This window comes from Nicotiana sylvestris, chromosome 9 (genome assembly GCF_000393655.2).
Source record: "Nicotiana sylvestris chromosome 9, ASM39365v2, whole genome shotgun sequence".
NCBI classification, from domain to species: domain Eukaryota; kingdom Viridiplantae; phylum Streptophyta; class Magnoliopsida; order Solanales; family Solanaceae; genus Nicotiana; species Nicotiana sylvestris.
Window position 1 is genome coordinate 141,621,538 of NC_091065.1, and position 23,287 is coordinate 141,644,824.

The 23,287-nt window shown below is 42.6% G+C and overlaps 1 protein-coding gene across 1 annotated transcript; it reads left to right on the top strand.

Moving 5' to 3' along the window:
* Positions 1–15,523: 15,523 nt before the first annotated feature.
* On the top strand, positions 15,524–15,985 carry LOC138878343 (uncharacterized). The gene has a single exon (XM_070158010.1). It carries the CDS (start codon positions 15,524–15,526, stop codon positions 15,983–15,985), a length of 462 nt encoding a protein of 153 aa, XP_070014111.1.
* Positions 15,986–23,287: the final 7,302 nt, after the last annotated feature.

Sequence of the window (23,287 nt, forward strand, 5' to 3'; positions counted from 1 at the left end):
CATAAGAAATTCAGCTATCCTTGGTACTGAAGGGTTACCACAAGGCGAATAAGGGTCAGTGAAGTTGTGAAAAGATGCCAAAGATGAAGAGGTAAAATATTTTTAGGTAAATCTTCATAGCATTAAATGTCAGTACTCTTCTAAAAGGGGAAAATGGTGTGATATAGTATTAAGTTAGATTTAAGTGGTTCAGGTAACTATGGAATGGTAAATGAAGAATAAGGTAAAAAGGCGAAAGGGATAAGGTTGTATTTATTCAGATCCTACAAATATGTCGCGACTCCAGAACATTATGCAAGCATGAAGCTGGGGAGAGGGAGTAAGAGTTCCCGTCTAGGATGTCATTGATAAATAAGTGCAAATTAACACTTGATATAGAAGGAGCCAGTGCGAGGGGTAAGTTAAGACAAAGGACATAACCCAAAAGAGATTATGCAGAATATAGATATGATAATGACCAACAAGTAGTTAGTAGTTGATTCAGGAAGAGCCTAGTTAAGGCTAGACAAGAGGATACAGATAAATCAATAGATCGTACAAGATAAACATAGTGAACCCCAACATAGTGAATTCAGTCTCACAGATATGACATCGTGATCCTTGAGAAATATTCAGATAGGAGCTGGGGTTATTAAAGGTACTGTATAATTGTTATGGAAATAAAAGAGAGTGCCACTAGGGAGACAGTCAAAAATTTCAGTTCATAAGCAACCCTATGAGCACAAGTATGCGGAAGTAAATAACTAAGGATAATTATAGGCGAGTAAGAACATCAAAAATTCTTTCGGGTATACAATGTAATAAGCTCGTAGCTTTACAGGAGTCAAAGGGTCTCCCCTAAGTACTACAAAGAAAGACTAGCTGAGGAAATAAGGAAAAAGGATTTAACTTAAGCATAGTGACATAAAGAAGAAATGGTCTTGTAACAATAGTTTCACTACAACATTGTATGCACTCCATAAGAAAGTGGCACATATCATAGCTAATGAACGGGAAGAAGAAAAAAATAAAAAGTGATATTTGAGATTGTATGAGTTACAGGAAATTCTAGTATTTGTGGGCAATGGGATAAACCATGTATTCATGCAACAAGTGGTAGAATGACCAGAAAAAGTGATTTCTTATATTTAAAGGCAACTGAGAAGGCATGAAAGGAAATCTATGGTGCTAGCAAGTTAAAGGAAGGTCGCTAGTAGTATGAATAGATATGTGTAGGTCGCAAGATAAAGTATGGTAGAGTAAAAAGGTTTTAGGTAATAGGATTAAGGATAAGAAAAGATGAGTGAGAAGATGACAAGAATAGGTAAGACCTTGGGATTAAGCCCATCAAACAAGAGAGTTGATGTTTTTCGTATGTTATAAAAAGCTCAGTATAGCCTGAATGAACTCGAAGGTGTCTAAGGCTAGGAGAAATTAGAAGAGATGAAATACTGCCCTGGTAGTAGAATAAGGGTGTAATGGTGATAAATAAGAGGATAACATTTAGGCCTTTGATTGAGTAATGAGTTTAAGAAAACGAATTTTATGAATTGCATGGAATTAGAATACCCCATAAGATAAATCACGTCGGGATGCTATGAAATACAGTTATTGAAGTATAGTATCGTTCCTGGGTGGATTAAGTAATTCACTTCAAATGTTCCCCGATGCAACATGAGCCCTAGTGACAATGTTTATGTAAAAAGTTTCAAGTTATCAGTGGTAGATTATAGATCAACATTAAGGTGAATCAACAATGGATGGATAAAGTTTACAAAGTATGAGATGAGATTAGGCCGCCATTATTAAGATGAACAGTAATAAGGAAGCACTAAAGGACTTAGATTTATACATAGAGGATAAGCAGCGAGAGAGTAACCTGGAGTTGGGTAGCAGATCTCGGTAATAATAAACAGAAGTAAGTATTATGGTATAATATAACCTACCTAGATGTATTAAAGCCATAAGCATAGATAACCGAGACTATGAAACAAGATATACCAAAGTACCGAGAGAAAACTTCAGGACACCTATAGATGCCCTGAGGGACAACTTGTCATAGTTCTACATATATTCACAAGGTGAGGCCTAGATATTGGCTAAAAGTTGGAGGAAAAGAGAGAGAAGAGTCGAATCGGCACGCAAACATAAATCGTACAGGCTGCATGACAGAAGGTAACAACAGTTATGAGATTGGAAGAATTTTGACCATAGGTCATGGTGAGAGAAAAAGGCCTAAAAGGGGGAATGCCCTAGCCTTTAGATTTATTCACAAAACAATTTACTAAATGGAAAGGAAGGTATTAAAATATTCGTAAGAGCTATGGGTTATGATACTGATAAGCGCATCAGTCAACATTTGAGGATGAATGTTCCAAAGGGGGGAATGATGTTATACCCCATATTTTCATACGTAAGAGTACGTCGTGAGTCAATTGATATAAGCTCATAAATGAAATTATCTTTGAAAAGTTTATAAAGTAAGTTAATCATATTACCATGGAGGTTACAAATATTTCATAGCATGAATAACAAGTACCAAGAGGGTTGGAAGGCTTAGAAGCTAAACGAATTGAAGAAAATAAATTTTGTCAAAAGTCGATAAGTTTGGAATGTTATAACAAACACTTTTGGGTGAGACAAGGGTTCTTAACGTAATAAAGAGATTATGTTATGAGTTATTTTAGGCCTATAATATTCGTATGTTACGTTTTGAAGTCAAGCGAGTTGTGGAAGAAAAATTGGCAAAGGTCATCGCAAATTACATTCATAAGTGTGCTGAAAATTAGGTAAAATATAGAGGTGATTTTCTCCAATATACTTGGAATTACGGGATGATCCATATATCAAATTGAATATCTATGAGTCTAGGTTCTAAAACATTAAACCATTTGTCGATACAACATCGAAGTAGAGAGATATTTGCAGTTTTGCGCGACTACACAGACTGCATAAGTGACAAGTAGGTGTGTCACTAAAGCTTTTTGAGCAATACATTTTGTATGCCATATGAGGTCTTTTTGGGACATATTATATACCAAATTTAAGTTCTTGGAATTTAGTTTTCAATACTCTTAACCGTTCATTCATATGACGTCTGGATAAAACAATATAAGCATCGGAAGAAGGGCCAATGATAGGGTGCCAAGCTAGCACCTCATTGACTTTAAAAAATTGATATATATAGGTATTAGGTCGGCTTTCTCTTCATTTTTCAGTATAGCACGACCAGAGAACACCCATAAACTTACCCTTAAGCTCTCAACAAGGGTTTGAAAGAAGATTAACATCCCGGGTACGAAATCAAGAAGCGATAACATTAGAATGCTCCCTAAGACGTAAGTATCTCTATATCGCTTCTCTTTTTCTTTGTAGTTTGAGTTTTGGAAGGTACTACATAGTTAAGAAAACATCTAATTTCTTTATTTAAGCTTTAAATATCAAGGAAGGTTGATAAATTCATTTCCTAATAGTTAGAACTCACGGGACGGTTATCGGAAGCCGTGAGTTCAATCCATTCCACTTTTAGTGGATTGTTTTATAGTCCACTCGTGTTGGCCTATTGTGCTGCTGATTTGTGGATTTTGTAAGGATGAAGGGCCATATATAGTAGGGTAGTAGGCTAGTCGCTCGTCGTTGCAATTTCAGGCTAATTGATAAGTTGTTGATTGGATGTGTTATGGTATATTTGGGGTTTTTGTTAATTTGAAGGTCCCGAATTGTAGTTGGGTTATTTTTGAGTTGCTGATTGTATTGTGTTTGTATAACACCTATAGTAGATTTTAGGGAGTATTAAAATCAGGGGAAATGCTGCCTGTTTTATTTTAGAATCGAGTTATCGTATGAGATACGTGATATACTAGCACCATCTAAGTTGTACATGTATTTCTCTGTTATCGGGTTGGCGTGCTAGTTGTCATGAGCTTGTTGTTGAGTTGAATTGATGACTTGAGATATGTTAAGGCTATCCCTTCTTTCCTTTTGGCATGATCCATATGATACATATGAAACGAGCAAACGTGGAATTTTCACAAATGACTCTATTCTTAGAAGTACTAGGGGTGCCTATGTTCTTGATTCTCCATATGTCCTATTATTATATCGTCTGTTCATGGGTCTCAGAAAATACGTAAGTTGATAAAGTATTATTTCATGATATTAACCAAAGGAATATTTATCTTATGACAACCCGAGAGATCTTATTGACTTACTTATTATGGGTTGCATTCATTTATACATGTACAATGACCCTTGACCAGATGGCATTATATATGAATATTATATGTATATGAGATATGAGGAAAGGTTATGGCGTTATATACGCACCACCACTTGATCAACTGGTATACGTTGATGATTTCGCCCATAGAGGCCGAGATGATATGATGGGATGCCCTCAAATGCTTGATGATGTTATGTACGCATATACCTATGCATGATATGACATTTATGTGCATATGCATGACATTATAAATGTTTCATAATTCACAGAGCTATTCATACTTACAGGTTGAGTCCTTTGCTCCTTGTTTCTTTCATGTATTATATATACTACTTTTCAAGCCTTACATACTCGGTACTTTATTTGTACTGACGTCCCTTTTGCCTGGGGATGCTGCATGTCCTGCCCGCAGGTCCCGATAGACATGTTGACATTCCTCCTAGTAGGCTATCAGGGTAGCGAAGGTGTTGCTGCACTCCACTTGCTCCGGAGTTACCTATCTGGTCAGTATGATTTGGACATATATTGATTGGTATGGCGGGGCCCTGTCTCGACCTATGTTTACCGTGAAAATGGTAATAATAATTAAATTTGTTGATGGGACTCTAAAAATATGTGATCTATTTTATGCTAGTTGTTAAGCAGTTGATGCTAGATATGTGAAGATAAAAGATAAAATGCGAGCTAAAATGGACCTATAATCGAACTGAGGGATTAGCTATTCGGGCCTCGGACCGACCAATGAAAGGCCTCGAGGTTGATTCCTGAGCTCGGGCTCGAGCTATCGGGGATAATCGGGAAGGGGCTAACCGTTAGGACATAATTAAAGGAGGCTCATTATGACCAATGACAAGCAATAAATGAAGAACAAGTATGAAAATGATAAGTAAGAGCAGTAATCTCGAGAGAATATGTTAGAGAGAAAAGAAGAGTTCTCGTATATTTTGTGTAAAATAGTTGGAGCAACAGGCTTTACAAAGTGCCAAAGATTCCCCTTATATAGTAGGGAAAATTCCAACATAGTACAAGATACATTAATGATAAAGAAAGCGGGATGAGACAGCTGAATAGCTTCATGATGCAGGCAAAGACCAGCTTTTAGACTAACCTAATAGACTTGACCGGCCCCGAATGCACTCTTCGGAAACTGCCCATACCGATTGGGGTCTCGGCCAACATTATCCCCAGGCCAGGTGTCGATAGGTCTCGAGGGGGAGGGGGTACCCGATTCGAGGTCTCGAGCCTCCAAGGTGACCTCCCGAAATGCCTTATTAATGAGAAATTGGCTCCCCCGATTTCACCATATATAGATAGTCCCCGCGTTTCTTAGAGAGAAGCGACAAGAAACGATTTTGACATCCCACTTTTCGGGCTTCCCATGATGACATCGTGCTGATGATGCAAGCCTCCATGATTACCGAAACGTTTCGTCATTTTGCTTTTCCAGGACCATTCGATGTGTTGTGGTTTCTCATTCTTCAGAGCCATAATGTCGCCGTCGATTCAACTCCCATGGATGCATTGACTGCACCTGTCGTTACGTTTTTCGAAGGCGATAATAGCGTCGTTAGTTACGTTACCCCTCTTTCTATAAATGGGAGTCTCCTGGGATCAGCTTTTTACCCAAGCATTTTTCTATACCTAGCCATTCCTCCTTTCTTGCTATCTTTATTCTATGTTGTTCACCATGTTTGGGGCCCACCGCCTCAAGATTTTATGGCGATATCGGGTATGCAACGGCCTATCTCCCGGACCATCTCTAGTCGAGCGAGATTATGCTATTTTTATATTTTTGTTGTTGTTGTCATCTCCGTCGGCTCGGGATGACGAAGAAGAGGATCGATTTCCTTCGACCCGAGGAAATATTTGGATTATACACCGCTGCTCAAGAGGGGGCTTGGATTATACACCGTTGCTCACCCTCCTCCCCCAGCTTGGCACATTACACCCTTTTTGAATTCCTTGGGGTGTGGCGGTACTATCTACTAACTATTGTCTCCCATGCCGGGGCAACATCTCAAGAAGTGGCTTTACAGTAATAGCCTAACGAAATCCATACTAGCCAGATTTTTCACGCAGCCACTTCTTCATTCCTTCCTGCTTTTTCTGCATCACTTTGCTCTTCTCCATCGTTTTCCCCTTCGTCATCTCTCTTTTTGGAGATGCCATTCTGGGGAATCGAGATAAGACTCCCGAGGGGATTGTGCTTGGAAAATATTTTCTTTGAGGACGCATGCTTGAGGAGATGATATCGAAAATGTTGCTATTGAGGACACACATTTGAGAATAGGCTAGGTTCTTAGGCTTTTATCGTATGTACACCCTTCTGCTTCTTTGTTCCCATGTAAGGACCCCTCATGGGCTTTTGTAATCATATGTTGGGACCCTTTGTGTGATTTTGTAATGGAATATTTCATGAATACAAAGATTTTCTCCCGATTTGTCTTTGATGCTTGCTACATTCTTTTATGTTTGTGGAGAATCCGAATGCATGACTCTGTCTGTTTTTGGTAATACCGAACCCCGATACAAGTATACCTTTTGGCCTTTGGTTGATAAAAATGGCTTCACACGGAGTCCTTTGCAATCCCTTGGATCGAACCTGAATAGGGTCGATAGACTGGGTCACCGGGACCTTGACTTTGAGTAAAATGAGAATAATGTTTCGAGCCTTGGAATCATGACTTACTAGTTAAACTCCGTGGTAACCTTTGAGAAGAAATTTGCTCGGGGGCCCGTGGACCAAGTGCCTTTGATCTCTTGAGGGCAGTCCCCGAGCGGAGATTTATTCAAATTCGGACCACCTGGAAACGCGCTCTGGGCTTAGTGTGAATAGCCTTATAATGCTGTAGATAGATTTTGAAAGAAGGTTTGTCTTATCTTGGACGGTACCCAGGGCCAAGCCCATACAGGGTGGAGTTCAAATGTTTATTTCCTTGGATCCTGACCCCCTTTTGACAAAAATCCCCCGAGGTCGAGTATCACCTCGGGTCTTGTCATGATGCTATTGGCTTTCTAGAGCCTACACTTCCCTTTTATGGATATCCTTGAGGTCGGGTACCACCTCGATATTGGCGAAGGCCTCATCGTCTCCCTAGAGCCTGGCCTTATCTTGATGGAGGTCCTCAAGGTCGGGTACCACCTTGGGACTGGTGGTGGTGCTATTGGCTTCTCGGAGCCAAACCTTGTTCTGATGGAGGTCCTCAAGGTCAGATACAACCTCGGGATTGGAGAGGGTGTTATCGGTTAGTGTTCTTAACCGACTTTGAGGTAGGCGAATCGTCGCCATTTTTTCCATATATAAATAGGGTTGTTGCTGCCTTTTCAGGGGTTACCCCATTTTAAGCAGTTGTTCTTCTCTTTCTACGCCAGCCTTTCGGCACTCCAGCACTAACATGTCTGCACATATTCCTGCTTTTTAGTTCTCTAATTTGTGACCGCCACGGCGTCTACGTCGGGGTCTGTCTAATAGGGAGGGGAGAGCTCCGCCTCCGGTCTTCAGGACCATCGAGGTCTGCTGACTTTGCGGTGTCAATTGACTATGCCCTTCATTGTTGTTGTCAAGGAGAATGGAGATCAGGTATGGATGAGTCGCTTTATCCGGGTGTGGACCGCTGCCATTATACCCGAGGAGCTCATGCCATTCACTTGAAGAATGGATCTATACTCGTAAGTGGTGCATCTCGTGCTTTATTAGTTCTGTCTATGGCGAAATCTAGTTTCGTAATCATGTCTTCCTCCTTCCTCTACAGCAGTTTTATGGGCGCCGGGAAACGTTCATGACCTGCCAGACTGGGTCCGAGAATCAGCAACCCACTTGACCTGTGAGGACGCTAGCGGCGAGCCTCGTCCCGGGGCAGGTGGGATGCAAAATACCATGGTGAGCATTGTGCTATTCCTTCCCTGCTATCACCTTCATTTTCCGTTGACGGCATTTCGGAAGATACTAGAAACCCGAGGTTGCATACACAGACTGATCGTGCTTTGACCAGTGTAGTCTCTTTTAGGGCCGAAGGGACTGGATTGGCAGGTGTGCATTCGGAATTCGAGGAAGCCCAGCGGCTTCACTTTGTGGTGAGTTTCGGCATAGGTTTTTCGAGCTTTGCGCCTTCCTTTCCTTATTGAGTTTTCTTTTGCAGGCATCCGACAGGTTCGAGTCCGGGCTGCTTCGTTGTGAAGACACACTATGGAAAGCTGTGGATAAGGAGAGATCCCTGAGGCTCCTTTGTGATGAAAAAGAGGTCGAGTTGGTGCATTTTGTAGTGTGAGGCGAGCCGAAACTTAAACTGCGAAAACCACTTGAAGGAGCAGGTAGTTTTCTATCCTGGATGAGTGTGCATTCCGCCTTCTGGCTGCTGGGGCTAATACTAAATTTATTTTAGTTTTAGAAAAAGACTGAGGCCCTGGAATGCCTTCGAGGTGAAGTTGGGGGGCCAGGTGTGAGCAAGATGAGTTGAAGGCTAGGGCGGAGGCTTAGGCTTTTAGGGGGGATGAATGCTCTAGCCAAAGTTCCTACTTTTGAAGCTCAATTTTGTCTAGCTCGTGACAGTGCTTTGTCTCAGACATAAATGATTGTAGAGCTCGAGTCCGAGCTTTCAAAAGTCGGGCCTGAGGTCGTTAATGCCCGGGCAGAAGCTGCAATGAGCTAGACTGAGGCTGACCAGGAGATGGCGATCTATTCAAAGGATGCTGCCGATGATCAAGCCAAGCTGAGAAGGATCCTCGATCGTGAAGGGAGGATTGAAGAATATGCTCTTTGCAAGTCTTGAAGAAAGACCCTCTAGGAGACCCTTGATAGGGGTTTTGCCCTCCCGGAGGAGCTGGCGCTAGCACGGGCAGACGAGCGTGGTGTTCGGTCACTCCTGTCCGACGCTGAGGAGAGTTAAGATGAGGCTGATAGTCCATAGCCCTTAGGGGCAGGGCGTATACTTTGCCATTTTGTATGCGATATCTTTAGAGCGTGTTTGTAGATGGAGAATGCACTTTTTCACGTATGTAAATAAAAGAAAGTTTGACGCTTTATTTCTCCTGTATCCCTTTCTGCTTTGCTTCTAACCAGGTGGATTGGTTTCAAGGTTGGTGAGAATCCTTAGATTCGTGATATGGCCCTGGGGCTCATTAGGCACGCCTGGGGTTCTTATGCGTTCGGTCGATGCGACCTTTAGTGTAAGCTGGCGTTAGAGCTCTTATGCTTTTGCTTAACTGTTTTTGGTTTAGTCTCCAAATCGGGCTTCGACTCAAGCTCATTTGACCCTCAAGGTTTTGTGTTTGTATGGGCGGGTGATGATGGCTCTTATGCCTAGGGTCGAAGCGACCTTTTATATGCACGACCCTGAGGCTCATTTAGCTGGCGACAATGGCTGTTATGCTTTACCCTTAGGCATGTATAGTTAACTATTTTGGATCTGGTCTCTGAATCGGGTTATGAGTCAAGCTCATTTTGACCCTCGAGCTTACAAATTTTAAGGTGGAGACAATGGCTCTTACGCTTTTGGTCGGTGCGACCTTTTAGTGTGTGGCCCCGAGGCTCGTTAGGCTGGCGACAATGGCTCTTAAGCTTTGCCCTTAGGCATATGTAGGCTTTGTTTTCCCCTTGTTAAGGTCTTTTTTGAAATGATTTTGCCTGACCCATCGTCGGTTCAGGAAGAACCTCAATGTCAAGTCGTTTGCGGCGATGTTCGAGCACCTCAGAAGCTTTGGCTCGTAGGCTGAGTAGCTTGAAGCCTTGTAATTTGGAGCTAACATGGTCAAAGTCCCTTTTGCCTGTCGAGAGTAGCCTGTTTAACTGGTTCTTTTCGAAGTAGATTCGAAGTAATGGCCTATGATTTTATAACGACAGTCGAGCATCCCAGAGTCGCATTAATTCGGCTGGTACAGCCGTATGACTATAGTCATTTGTTTATAGCCGAAGCCGTTTTTGGTCCCGAGTGTAGTAGGTTTGGTGTCTATATCGAGGGTATGCCTTTTTAGGGGTCTTACAAATTCGATTTATAGCCTAAACTTTGGGATCGAGTTTATGCCTGTAGTAAGGTCTTACAAAATTTTCATGCCGTTGAGGTCTTACAGTTTTTTCATGCCGCTGAGGTATTACAGTTTTTTCATGCCGTTGAGGTCTTATAGGTTTTTCATGCCGTTGAGGTCTTACAGGTTTTTCATGCCATTGAGGTCTTACAGTTTTTTCATGCCGTTGAGGTCTTATAGTTCTTTCATGCCGTTAAGGTATTACATTTTTTCATGCTGTTGAGGTCTTACAATTTTTTCATATCGTTGAGGTCTTACGAGTTTTTCATGCCGTTGAGGTCTTACAGGTTTTTTGCCGTTGAGGTCTTACAGATATAGTTGCTGCCTGATGTAGGACTTGCGGGATCGAGTCTGCCCGCTCGGGGTCTTATGGCCTCATGTTTTGATAAGTCAATGGAGGTGATGTTTTGACGGCAGTCCCCGAGTCGTCATGAGTTTCCTGACTCGAGAGCCATTTTTTGTAAACTTTGCATTGCCTCGTTGAGGGCTTACGATTTTGGAGATCCCGACCCTAAGGTCGTGTGCTTTTCTTTTGATATTTCAACGCTAATACCCGAGTATTCGAGATGCTTTTGTCATTGTATATGTTTAGCGATTTATGCATTGCCTTATCTGAGGGCTTACGATTTCGGAGTCCCGACTCGGAGGTTGTTTAAGTGTTAAATTGATGACGCCAGTCCCCGAGTATTCGGGACGTTTCCGGTGGAGGAGTTGTTTTTGTGAAGGTATCGAGTTTCTTTTGGAGCACGAGATGCCTTGACAAAAGATGTTCTTTGATTATTTGATACAAGTGTACCTTTATTCACCGTCAGAGGCCCGACTATATGGACATGGTTCATTTGACCGTTTGGCCCGGTACATTACTTTCTTATAAGGACCCCGTTCGGCATTTCTTGGTTTTTTCGAGCGGGTGGCTTTAGGAGGGGACCCCCCACTGTTCGGGGTTGATTGCAAAAGAAGCCTCAAGCATTTGCTAAGTTTCCCTTAGGTAGCATGCATATGTAAAAAACCTTGCCAGTAAAACACTTTTTCGGGATAAAAACTCAGTCGAAGGAAGAGAGTGCAACAGATGCTCTAAAACCTTAAGGTCTTCGAGCCGGGTTAGCATTCTGACCGCTTCGATTGGGCGCCAGTATAAAGTTAGTCTAAAATATGAAATGAAAAGGGAAATGGTCGTACGTTAATATGAGACGCGCCGACGATGTTTTGAGGATCGATATGTTCCAATCACTTGAGATGAGGACGCGGTGCGGTACTTTATTTTGTTTAATCGGGCTTGATCAAGGGTGTGGATCGATTACCTTTCGGCTCTTTTGCGGGCGGAGGTGCGAGCGCCGGTGCCACGTCTGCACCACGAATATTTCCCTTGCAGCATGCTGTTCCCCGTAAGCGGTTTTAATTCTGTCCTTTGTTGGGAGTTTCATCATTTGGTACTGCTCTCATGCAGTGTATCCACGACCGTCTGAATAAGGCATTATACCTCATGTCTCCTTCAATGACATGGAATTTGGCGTTTTGGGTCGTGCCGGCCATGGTGACCTGGAGGATGATTTCTCCTTTCGTTGTTTCACTTGCCATGTTGAATCCGTTGAGGACTTGAGTGGCAGGCTTGATTTGGTCGAGCAGTTCGAGCTGCTCTATCACCCTCGACCTGATAATGTTGGCCGAGCTACCTGGATCTACGAGTACACATTTTATTTGAAAAAAATTTACAAGGAAAGAGATTACCAGTGCGTCATTGTGAGGTTGATACAAGGTCTTGGCGTCCTCTTCGCTGAATGTGAGGGCGTCCTTGGGAATATATCCCCGGGTCCACTTTTCTCTAGTGATGGATATTTTTGTCCTTCTCATTACGGGTTCCTGCGAGGCATCGACGCCCCCCTCGGGCTCAGTTGGCCCTACGTTTCTATCGAATCTGGCTATGTTGATGAGTCCTCGAGGATCCTGCCCTCGATCTATTCTCCGATCATTGCGAGGTAGGTTTCGCCTCAGGGCATTCCTCCTATCTTCAATGTACGACTGATATCTTTCTTTGTTTGGTTTTGGTTCCTTTGCTAGGAGCATGCTTGGGTATACTGAGCCCGAGGGGGCTCCCAACTGGTCATCCTCAGCCTTGATTTTTGACTGGTACCAGTTGTGGACGTCCGACTAGGTCACAGCTAGGTACTCGATCAAATTCTGTTTCAGCTGTTTTGAAGCCACTGAGCTTCGCTCATTTAGACCTTGAGTGAATGCTTGCACTGCCCAGTCGTTGGAGACTGGTGGTAGCTCCATCCATTCCATTTGAAAGCGAGACACGAATTGCTGCAGCATCTCGTTCTCCCTTTTCTTAATTTTGAAAACGTCAGACTTCCTCGTCGCTACTTTGATGGCTCCGACATGTACCTTTACAAAGGAGTCTGCTAGCATGACGAATGAATCTATGGAGTTTGGAGCCAAGTTGTGATACCATATCATGCCCCCCTTCGAGAGTGTTTCCCCAAACTTTTTTAGCAATACGGAATCGATCTCATCGTTCTTTATATCATTGTCCTTTACCGCGTAAGTGTAGGAAGTAATGTGTTCGTTGGGGTCGGAGGTCCCGTTGTACTTTGGGAGTTCCGGCATTCTGAACTTCTTTAGAATGGGTTTTGGGGCCGCTTATTCAGGGAACGACCTTTGTATGAACTTCATCAATCCCACACCTTTCAGGACCAGGGGTGCACCCGAGATCTGGTCAACCCTGGAGTTGTAGGTCTCGACCTTCTTATCGTTGGCTGCCATCATTTTCTCGCCCGACACGATCCTTTTGGTGAGGTCTTCGAGTATTTTTATGATGGCAGGGTCGGCTATCGATCCGTTATTTCTTGATCTCTTAGGTACCTGTTCGACTGGGGGAGCTGTCCCCAGTGCTACCGTGCGGGGAGTCTTCAGGTGGATTTGCAGCTGAGGGATAGCTAGCTGTTATGCCTGCAATATTTCAAAAATAACATGAAGGTTAACTTCCTGTTTTTTCCCGAGCTAGGGTTTTTTGGGCTTTCTGTTGGCCACCATGTTATATGCTCCTGTCGGTGTGTGAGGTTTCATCGACCTGCTGTGTGTCTTGTGAACCTGCGTCCGCTGGAATCGGTCCAGGTGCGTTGTTGGGGTTCTGTGGTGGCGCGCCAAAAATTGGAACAACCACACCATTTTCTCTTGGTTTTCAAAGTTGTTATTCTCAACTCTGTTTACTGAGCCAGACATTTTGACCTGAAATCGAAGATCTTGGACAAGAAAAAGTGTGGAAGATAACCTGCGTTGTGTAACGAAACTAGCTAGAAAATAATAACTATTATTTTTAGCCCCACGGTGGACGCCAAACTATTTACCGTGAAAATGGTAATAACAACTAAATTTGTTGATGGGACTCTAAAAACACGTGATATATTTTTATGCTAGTTGTTAAGCAGTTGATGCTAGATATGTGAAGATAAAAGATGAAATGTGAGCTAAAATAGAACTATAATCGAACCGAGGGATTAGCTATTCGGGCCTCGGACTGATCAATGAAAGGCCTCGAGGTTGATGCCTAAGCTCGGGCTTGAGCTATTGGGGATAACCGGGAAGGGGCTAACAGTTAGGACGAAATTAAAAGAGGCTCTTTATGGCCAATGATAGCAATAAATGAAGAACAAGTATGAAAGTGATAAGTAAGAGCGGTAATCTCGAGAGAATATGTTAGAGAGAAAAGAAGAGTTCTTGTATATTTCGTGTAAAATAGTTGGAGCAACAAGCTTTACAAAGGGCCAAGGATTCCCCTTATATAGGAGGGGAAATCCCAATATAGTACAAGATACATTAATGATAAAGAAAGCGGGATAGGACAGCTGACTGGCTTCATGATGCAGGCACAAACCAGCTTTTAGACTAGCCTGATAGACTTGACCGGCCTCGGCTGCACTCTTCGGAAACTCCCCATGCCCGTTAGGGTCTCGGCCAACATTATCCCCAGGCCAAGTGTTGATAGGTTTTGCGGGGAGGGGGGGTACCCAGTCCGTGGTCTTGAGCCTCCGAGGTGACCTCCTGAAATGCTTTATTAATGAGAAATTGGCTCCTTCGATTTCACCATATACAACATATATGACGTTTATGTACTCTAAAAGGCTTGTAGACAGATGTCATGTATATAGATAGTTATATGGCCATGTCAGCCTATGTTTTTAGTTTACAAATGATTATGTCTGCCTTATAGGTCCGTATGTCACATGTATAAGTTTCTACATCATGTAGGGTCCTCCTATGTCTACTATTTCCTTATGTTTTATTATGGTTATCTCATGACGATCCTTTTGGCCCATTTACCCATGATGGTATGATAAGAAAGATATGTTATGTTGGTACTCGGTTGGGTAAGGCACCAAGTGCCCAGCGCGGCCCATCGGTTTGGGTTGTGACAGTTTTAATGCCTGGTCAGGTTCTTGCATGTGTTGTGGCTTAGTCTTTTTTATTCAAGGGGATCAAGGCTCGTAAGTATGATGATCCGCACTTGATAGTTTTTAGAGAGACGGTGCTACGAGGTGATTCCAAGGAGGTTAGTATCAGAGATAATGGTGTCTACAACTCCAGGGTTACATATGTGTTGCTAAATTTGATGGCCTGAGGTAGAGGATTCTTGAGGAGGCACATAATTTGCATTATTCAATTCACCCAGGTGCCACAAAGATGTATCGTGACCCGAGGCATCACTAATGGTGGTAGCGGATAAAAAAGGACATTGTTGAGTATGTGGTGAGATGTTTGAATTTCCAGTAGGTTAAGTACGAGTACCAGAGGCCAGGCGGCTCACCTCAATCGATGGTTATACCAGAGTGAAAGTGGGAATGCATCACTATGGATTTTGTGCTTGGTTTGTCACGGACATTAAAGAAAATTTGATACTGTTTGGGTCATTATTGATAGACTGACCAAGTTTGCACGCATTATTCCGCTGATAACTACATATACTTTAAAAATGTTGGACCGGATTTATATTCAGGAGATCGTCCGGTTACATGGCGTGCCTATTTCTATCATTACAGATAGAGACACCTAGTTCACCATGCATTTCTAGAGAGCTATACAGAGTAAGTTGGGTACTCGGGTACAACTTAGCACTACTATTTATCCATAGACCGATGGGCAGTCGGAGCGGACAATTTAGATTTTGGAAGATATGCTTAGAGCATGTTTGATTAACTTAGGAGGGCAGTGGGATCGATTCATACGATCGACCAAGTTTGCATGTAATAGCATTTATTAGTCCAACATCGAGATGGATCAATTTGAGGCCTTTTGTGGTCGACGATGTCGTTCCCCCACCGGTTGGTTAGATTTGAGCCTACTGAGGCTAGATTGTATGGTACTGATTTGGTAAAGAGTTTCATGGATAAGGTAAAGTTTATACAGGAGCGACTTCGCACAGCACCGTCCAGGCAGAAAAGTTACGCAGATCAGAAAGCACGTGATTTATCATTTATTGTAGGCGAGAAGGTTCTCTTGAAAGTCTCACCGATGAAGGATATCATGAGGTTTGAAAAGAGGGGTAAGCTTAGTCTGAGGTTCAAAGGTTCATTCGAGGTATTAGAGCGAGTTAGGGAGGTTGCATACATGCTTGCTTTGCCTCCTAGTCTATTAGGAGTTCTTTTGGTATTCCATGTGTCTATGCTCCAGAAGTACCGCACTGATAGCTCCCATGTGTTGGATTACACTACAGTTCAGCTAGATGAGAGCTTGGGTTATGAAGAGGAGCCAGTTGCCATTGTTTGAAGGCAGGTTCGCAAGTTGAGGTATAAGAATATTTCACGAGTGATAGTCTAGTGGGAAGGTCAACCAATCAAAGAGGTAACTTGGGAAATTGAGGAGAATATGCAAAGTAGATATCCACATTTATTCGACGCTTGAGGTATGATTCTAAACCCATTTGAGGACGAATGTTTGTTTAAGAGGTGGAGAAGGTAACGGCCTGACCAGTCATTTTGCTTTCTAGATCCATGTTTCCCTATTTAAGATCTCCCATGTGTTCTCTTCCTGTTTTCTGACTTGCGGGTATGGTTGGTTTTGTTTTGGAAGGATTTAGGTTGAACTTAGAGCACTTAGTTCCATAATAGTGGCCTAAGGTGGCCAAATTTTACTTGAGTCAAAACTTTGAGTAAACAATATCGGAACCGGGATTTGAAGGTTCCAATTAGTTTGTATGATGATTTTGGACTAGGGCGTATGTTGAGATTAAGTTTCGGGTGGAAAAGGAGAGTTTCAGTACTTATTATTAAAAGTTTGCGTCTTGAAGGTTTTAGAGTTTTCTAAGTTTGATTTGAAGTATACTATGGTGCTATTGATGTTCATTTAGGATTTTGAGCCATGGAATATGCTTGTATAGCTATTTGTGACTTGTGCGTAAAATTTGGCGTCATTTTGAGTTGTCTAAGTATGACTCATCGCATTCAGAGTTGGTTAGGAGAAGTTTGAAGTTTAGAAGTTGATTATTTTGGTTTTGAGGTGAGATTCTTGGTTTTGATATTATTTTATGTGTTTTGAGACTTGGAGTATATCAAGATAGTGTTTATGCACTTGTTGGTATATTTGGACAAGGTCTTGGATGTCTCGGGTGAGTTTTAGACCACCCAGAGCAAAGTTGAAGTTAGTAATTTTCTGGTTTTGGTTTTGTCCTTTGCGAATATGGTGGGAGTCACCCGTTCGCGATGAAGGATTTTGGCTGTGGAATTTTTGTGGTTCGCTTTTGCTATTTGGGTGTCGCGATCGGGGAGTATTGGGGTTAGTGGCCAATGTGTTTACATTCTTAGTGTCACATTTGCGCAGAGGTAAGCTATCAGAAGGATTGAATGCCTTTGTCCTTCGATTTCGCGAAGGGCCATCCGTATTCACGAATGGTAGGATAGGTTAAGCATTGTGATCGTGAAGCCCTAGTCGCATTTGCGATGAAAATTTCTAGATCCCTTTTTCCCTAATTAAGACTTCCAATATGTGCTTTTATTGTTTTCTGGGTTTGGTTTTGGAAGGGTTCAGGTTGAATCCGGAGCACTTAGTTCAATAATAATGGCTTGAGGTGGGCAAGTTTGACTTGAGTCAACATATTGATTAAACAACATCGGAACCAGGATTTGAAGGTTTCAATAGGTTCATATGATTATTTTTAACTTTGGAATATGTTCGGATTGAGTTTCGGGTGTACCTGGAGCATTTCAGTGCTTATTATTGAAAGTTGGCATGTTCAAGGTTTTAAGTTTGATCTAAAGTAGACTATAGTGCTATCGATGTTCGTTTGGTTTTGCACCCTAGAATAGGTTCATACAGTGATTTGTGACTTGTGCGTAAAATTTGGCATCATTTTGGGTTGTCTAATACAATTTTCCGCATTTGGAGTGGGTTAGAAGAAGGGTGAAGTTTAGAAGTTAATTAATTTGCTTTTGAGGTAAGATTCTTGGTTTCAATGTTATTTTTTGTGTTCCGAGACTTCGAATAGGCTCAGATAATGTTTATGGTGTGTCGGTATAACTGGACAAGGTCCTAGGTGTCTTAGGTGAGTTTCGGACCACCCGAAGAAAAGCCGAAGGTGGTAGATTTCTGGTGTTGGTTTTCTTCTTCACGAATGCAGTGAGGGTCACACGTCCACGATGAAGAATTTTGGCAGCGGCATTTTTGTGCTTCGCATTTGCCTTTTAGGTGTCGCGATCACGGAGCATTGGGGTAAGTGTCCTACGTGTTCACATTCTTGGTGTCACGTTGTCGTAGAAGTAGTCTGGCTGAAGGATTGCATGCCTTTGTCCTTCGTATTCACGAAGGGTCGTCCGCGTTCACGAAGGGTACTCTAGGAGAGGCATCGCGATTGCAGAGCCCTAGTCACTTTTATGATGAGGATTTCAAGATCCTTGTTTCCCTATTTGAGACTACCCATATGTGTTTTTAATGTTTTCTGACTTGCGGGAATGGTTGGTTTAATTTTGGAAGTGTTCGTGTTGAATCTGGAGCACTTAGTTCCATGATAGTGGCCTAAGATGGCTAAGTTTGACTTGAGTCAACACTTTGACTAAACAACACTGGAACTAGCATTTGAAGGTTACAATAGGTTCGTAAGACTTCCCATATGTTCTTTTATTGTTTTCTGACTTGCGGGGATGGTTGGTTTGGTTTTGGAAGGGTTCGAGATGAATCCGGAACACTTAGTTCCATAGTAGTGGCCTGAGGTGGCCTTTACTTGAGTCAACACTTTGAGTAAAAAATATTTGAACCGGGATTTGAAGATTTCAATAGGTTCGTATGATTATTTTGGTCTTGGGCATATGTTCTTAATGAGTTTTGGGTGGACCTAGAGCATTTCTGTGCTTATTATTTAAAGTTGGTGTCTTGAAGGAATTAGAGTTTTCTAAGTTTGATTTGAAGTAGACTATGGTGCTATCGATGTCCGTTTGGGATTTCGTGCCCTAGAATAGGTTTGTATGGTTATTTGTGACTTGTGCATAAAGTTTTGCATCATTCCGAGTTGTCTATGTATGATTCATCATGTTCAGAGTTGGTTAGAAGAAGTTTGATGTTCAGAAGTTGATTAATTTGGTTTTGAGGTGAGATTCTTGATTTCGATGTTATTTTAAGTGTATCGAGACTTTGAGTAGGTTCAGATAATGATTATGCGCTTCTCGCTATAATGGTACAGGGTTTCTGGTGTCTTGAGTGAGTTTCGGACCACTCGGAGCAAAGATAAAGTTGGCAGATTTTTGGTGCTGGTTTTGTTCTTAGCAAACGCGGTGGGAGTCATGCATTCGCGTTGAATGATTTTGGCTGCGACATTTTCGTTCTTCACGTTCGCCATCTCAGTGTCGCGATTGGGGATCATTGGGGTCAGTGGCCCGTGTGTTCACATTCTTGGTGTCGCATTCGCGTAGAGGTAGGCTGTCATAAGGATTGCAGGCCTTTGCCTTTTGCATTCGCGAAGGACCATCCGCATTTGCGAAGCAAAGGCCAGGTTAAGTTTCGTGATCATGGAGCCCTAGTCGCATTCGTGATGAGGATTTCTATATCCTTGTTTCCCTATTTAAGACTTACAATATGTGGTTTACAGTTTTCTGACTTACGGGGGCAGTTGGTTTGGTTTTGGAAGGGTGAGGGTTGAATCTAGAGCACATAGTTCCATAATAGTGGCCTAAGGTGGCGATGTTTGACTTAAGTCAACACATTGATTAAACAACATCGGAACCCGGATATAAAGATTTCAATAGTTTCGTGTGATAATTTTGAACTTTGGCATATGTTTGGATTGAGTTTTGGGTGGACCGGAAGCATTTCAGTGCTTATTATTTAAAGTTGGCGTCTTGAAGGTTTTAGAGTTTTCTAAGTTTGATTTGAGGTGGACTATGGTGCTATCGATGTCCGTTTGGGATTTCGAGCCTTGGAATAGTTTCATATAGTGATTTGTGACTTGTATGTAAAATTTGGCATCATTCCGGATTGTCTAAGTATGATTTGTTGCGTTCGGAGTTGGTTAGAAGAAGTGTAAAGTTCAAAAGTTGATTAATTTGGTTTTGAGGTGAGATTCTTGGTTTCGATGTTATTTTATATGTATCGAGACTCGAGTAGGTCCGGATAATGTTATGCACTTGCTGGTATAATTGGATAGGGTTATTATTGTCTCGGGTGAGTTTCGAACCACCCAGAGCAAAGATGAAATTAGGCAGATTACTGGTGCTGGTTTTGTTCTTCGCGAACACAGTGGGAATAAAGTGTTCGCGTTGAAGGATTTTGGCTGCGACATTTTTGTGCTTCACGTTTGCCATCTAGGTGTCACGATCGAAGAGCATTGGAGTCAATGGCCCATGTGTTCGTGCTGTTGGTCTCGCGTTTGCATAGATGTAGGCTGTCAAAAGGATTGTAGGCCTTTGTCCTTCACATTTGCGAAGCAAAGTCAAGGATAAACATCAAGATCGTGGAGCCATGGTCGCGTTCGTGATGAGGATTTATAGATCCCTATTCCCTATATAAGACTCATTTAGTTCAATAATATTGGCCTAAGGTGGCCAAGTTTGAATTAAGTCAACGCATTGATTAAACAACATCGGAACCAAGATATGAAGGTATCAATAGGTTCGTATGATGATTTTGGACCTTGTCTTATGTTCATATTGACCTTGTCTTGAAGGTTTTAGAGTTTTTAAGGTTGATTTGAAGTAGACTATGGTGCTATCGATGCCCGTTTGGGAATTCGAGCCTTGGAACAGGTTCATATAGTGATTTGTGACTTGTGCCTAAAATTTTTCATCATTCCGGGTTGTCTAACTATGATTCGTCATCTTTGGAGGTGGTTAGAAGAAGTGTGAAGTTTAGAAGTTGATTAATTTAGTTTTTAGGTGAGATTCTTGGTTTTGATGCTATTTTATGGGTACCAAGATCGAGTAGGTCCGGATAATGTTTATGCGCTTGTCGATGTAATTGGACAAGGTTTCTGGTGTCTCAGGTGAGTTTCGGACCACCCGGAGCAAAGATGAAGTTGGCAGATTTCTAGTGCTGGTTTTGTTCTTCGCAAACGCGGTGGGAGTCATGCGTTTGTGTTTAAGGATTTTGGCTGCGACATTTTTGTTATTCTCGTTCGCCATCTGGGTGTCGCGATCGGGGATCATTGGGTTCAGTGGCCCATGTGTTTGCGTTCTTGGTGTCATATTCCCGTAGAGGTAGGCTGTCAGAAGGATTGCAGGCCTTTGTCCTTCGTATTCGTGAAGGGCCATCCGCATTCGCGAAGCAAAGGCCAGGTTAATTATCGATATCGTGGAGCCCTGGTCACATTCACAATGAGGATTTCTAGATCTTTTTTTTCCTATTTAAGACTTCCAATCTTTGCTTTTACAGTTTTTTGACTTGTGGGGATGGTTGGTTTGGTTTTGTATGGGTTTGGGTTGAATCTGGAGCACATTGATTAAACAACCTCGGAACCATGATTTGAAGGTTTCAATAGGTTCGTATGGTGATTTTGGACTTTGGCATATGTTCGCATTGACTTTTGGGTGGACCGGGAGCATTTCGGTGCTTATTATTAAAAGTTGGCATCTTGAAGGTTTAAGAGTTTTCGAAGCTTGATTTGAAGTAGACTATGGTGATATCGATGTCCGTTTGGGATTTTGAGCTTTGGAAAAGGTTCCCATAGTGATTTTTGACTTGTGCATAAAATTTGGCGTCATTCCTAGTTGTCTAAGTATGATATGTCGCGTTCGTTGTTGGTTGGAAGAAGTTTGAAGTTTAGAGGTTGATTAAATTTTTTTTAGGCTAGATTCATTGTTTTGATGTTATTTTATGTGTTCCGAGACTTTAAGTAGGTCTGGATAATGTTTATGGGCTATTGGTATAATTGGACGAGGTCCTGGGTGTTGATAACTAGGAATTATGAAGCATTTTACACTCCTTCATGCTCAAGTTTTGATTAGAAATGTGTACAAAATAGTCCCAAAGGCTTACAAGTTGTGCTTGATTGTAGGTTTGATCAACAAGGTGACAAGATGTCAAAGATCAGCTCAAAAAGGAGTGAAACTTGCACAAGTACCAAGACAAGGCAAAGCTCAGTCAAACAGGGCCAGTGCGACCGCACACCATTCTGTGCGGTCCGCACAAGTGAAGTTCAGAGAGTGTGCATCTCAGGTCAAAAGACAATGGGGCCGCAAAGGATTTTCTGCGGTCCGTATTTGATTCACTGCGGCCGCACTCGATTTAGTGCAGTCCGTAGAGCCAAGGTTCAAAGAGTTGCCAGTTTGAAGATTGAAGCCCAATGCGGTCCGCTCTCCATTTCATGCGGACCGCACTAGAAGCCACCGCGGCCGCACTCGATTTTGTGCGGTCCGCATTGCCCAAGTTCAGAGAGCTGGATATTCAAGTCAAGAGCTATTTACCGTGAAAATGGTAACAACAATTAAATTTGTAAATGGGATTCTAAAAATACGTGGTCTATTCTCGAGCTAGTTGTTAAAGCAGTTTATGCTAAGAATGTTAAGTTTAACGATGGAGCTCAGGTTAAAAAGAGGCAATAACCAAACCAAAGGGGGGCTGTTACCCGGGTGCATAGATGGTCGATGGGACCTCGGGGTCGGCGTTAGTATCGATCTTGAACTATCGGGAGCAGTCGGGAATGGGATAGCAGGTAGGGATATGATCGAGCAAGGCTCTATGTTACCAATATTGAGCAAAGTAGTGAAGAACAAATAAGAGAATGATAAATGCTAAAGCGGCTTCGGGCCAGTAAAAGCGAACAACTTAGAAGAAAAGAGAGAGAGATATATTATTGCACTTGTGGAGAGAATGAAGCAACATCAGCCATCTACAAGGTAGGGCGAGTCCCCTTTATATAGGAGGGGATACTTGGCTACAAGTAAGTGGAGACTAATTACAAAGTACGGCGATGGGATGGCTTGACATGATGCCTCAGCATAGGCTCCAGATAGGCCAGGCCTGTCAGACGTAGCCATGTGCCTAGGGGGCTTCCCCCTCTATCCTGGCTTCGTTCTTCGTTTCCTTCGAGTCGAGCTTCGACGAGCCCCGAGGCCGAGAACTCGGTCGCAGCCTCCCACCCTCGGGGTCCCGGGGCATGCTTCCGAAATGTCTTGATAGTGAGAAATCAAGCCTTCTGATTTTGCCACATACAGATATTCTTCGCATTTCCCATAACGAAGTGATGGGAAAATATTTCTGACACTTAACTCCTCGAGCTTCTTTCGGCAATGCCATATCGATGATGCGGCCCCTGGCGTAAGCTTCGTGGTGATTTGACATCCACGAGCCCGTGCTTTTCGACCTCATTCAGTACACTCCCTGATTATTGCTTCCTAAGGTGCAAGTACCGCCATCGGTTTGATTTTCCATGGACGCATTATCTATGCCCGTCGGTCAGTCTTCCAAATCCTAGATGACCGCGTCGTAATCCCCTATAAATGGGGGTGACTTGGCTCTGTTTTCCTATCCCAGTGCCTTCGTTGGCTTGCTCGCCCATCTCTTATTTACCGTCTTCTTTCACCTTTGAACATCATGCTGGGGGCTCATGACCTTAAGGCCATTTGGAGGAGTTTCTTCGTAACGTGTTAT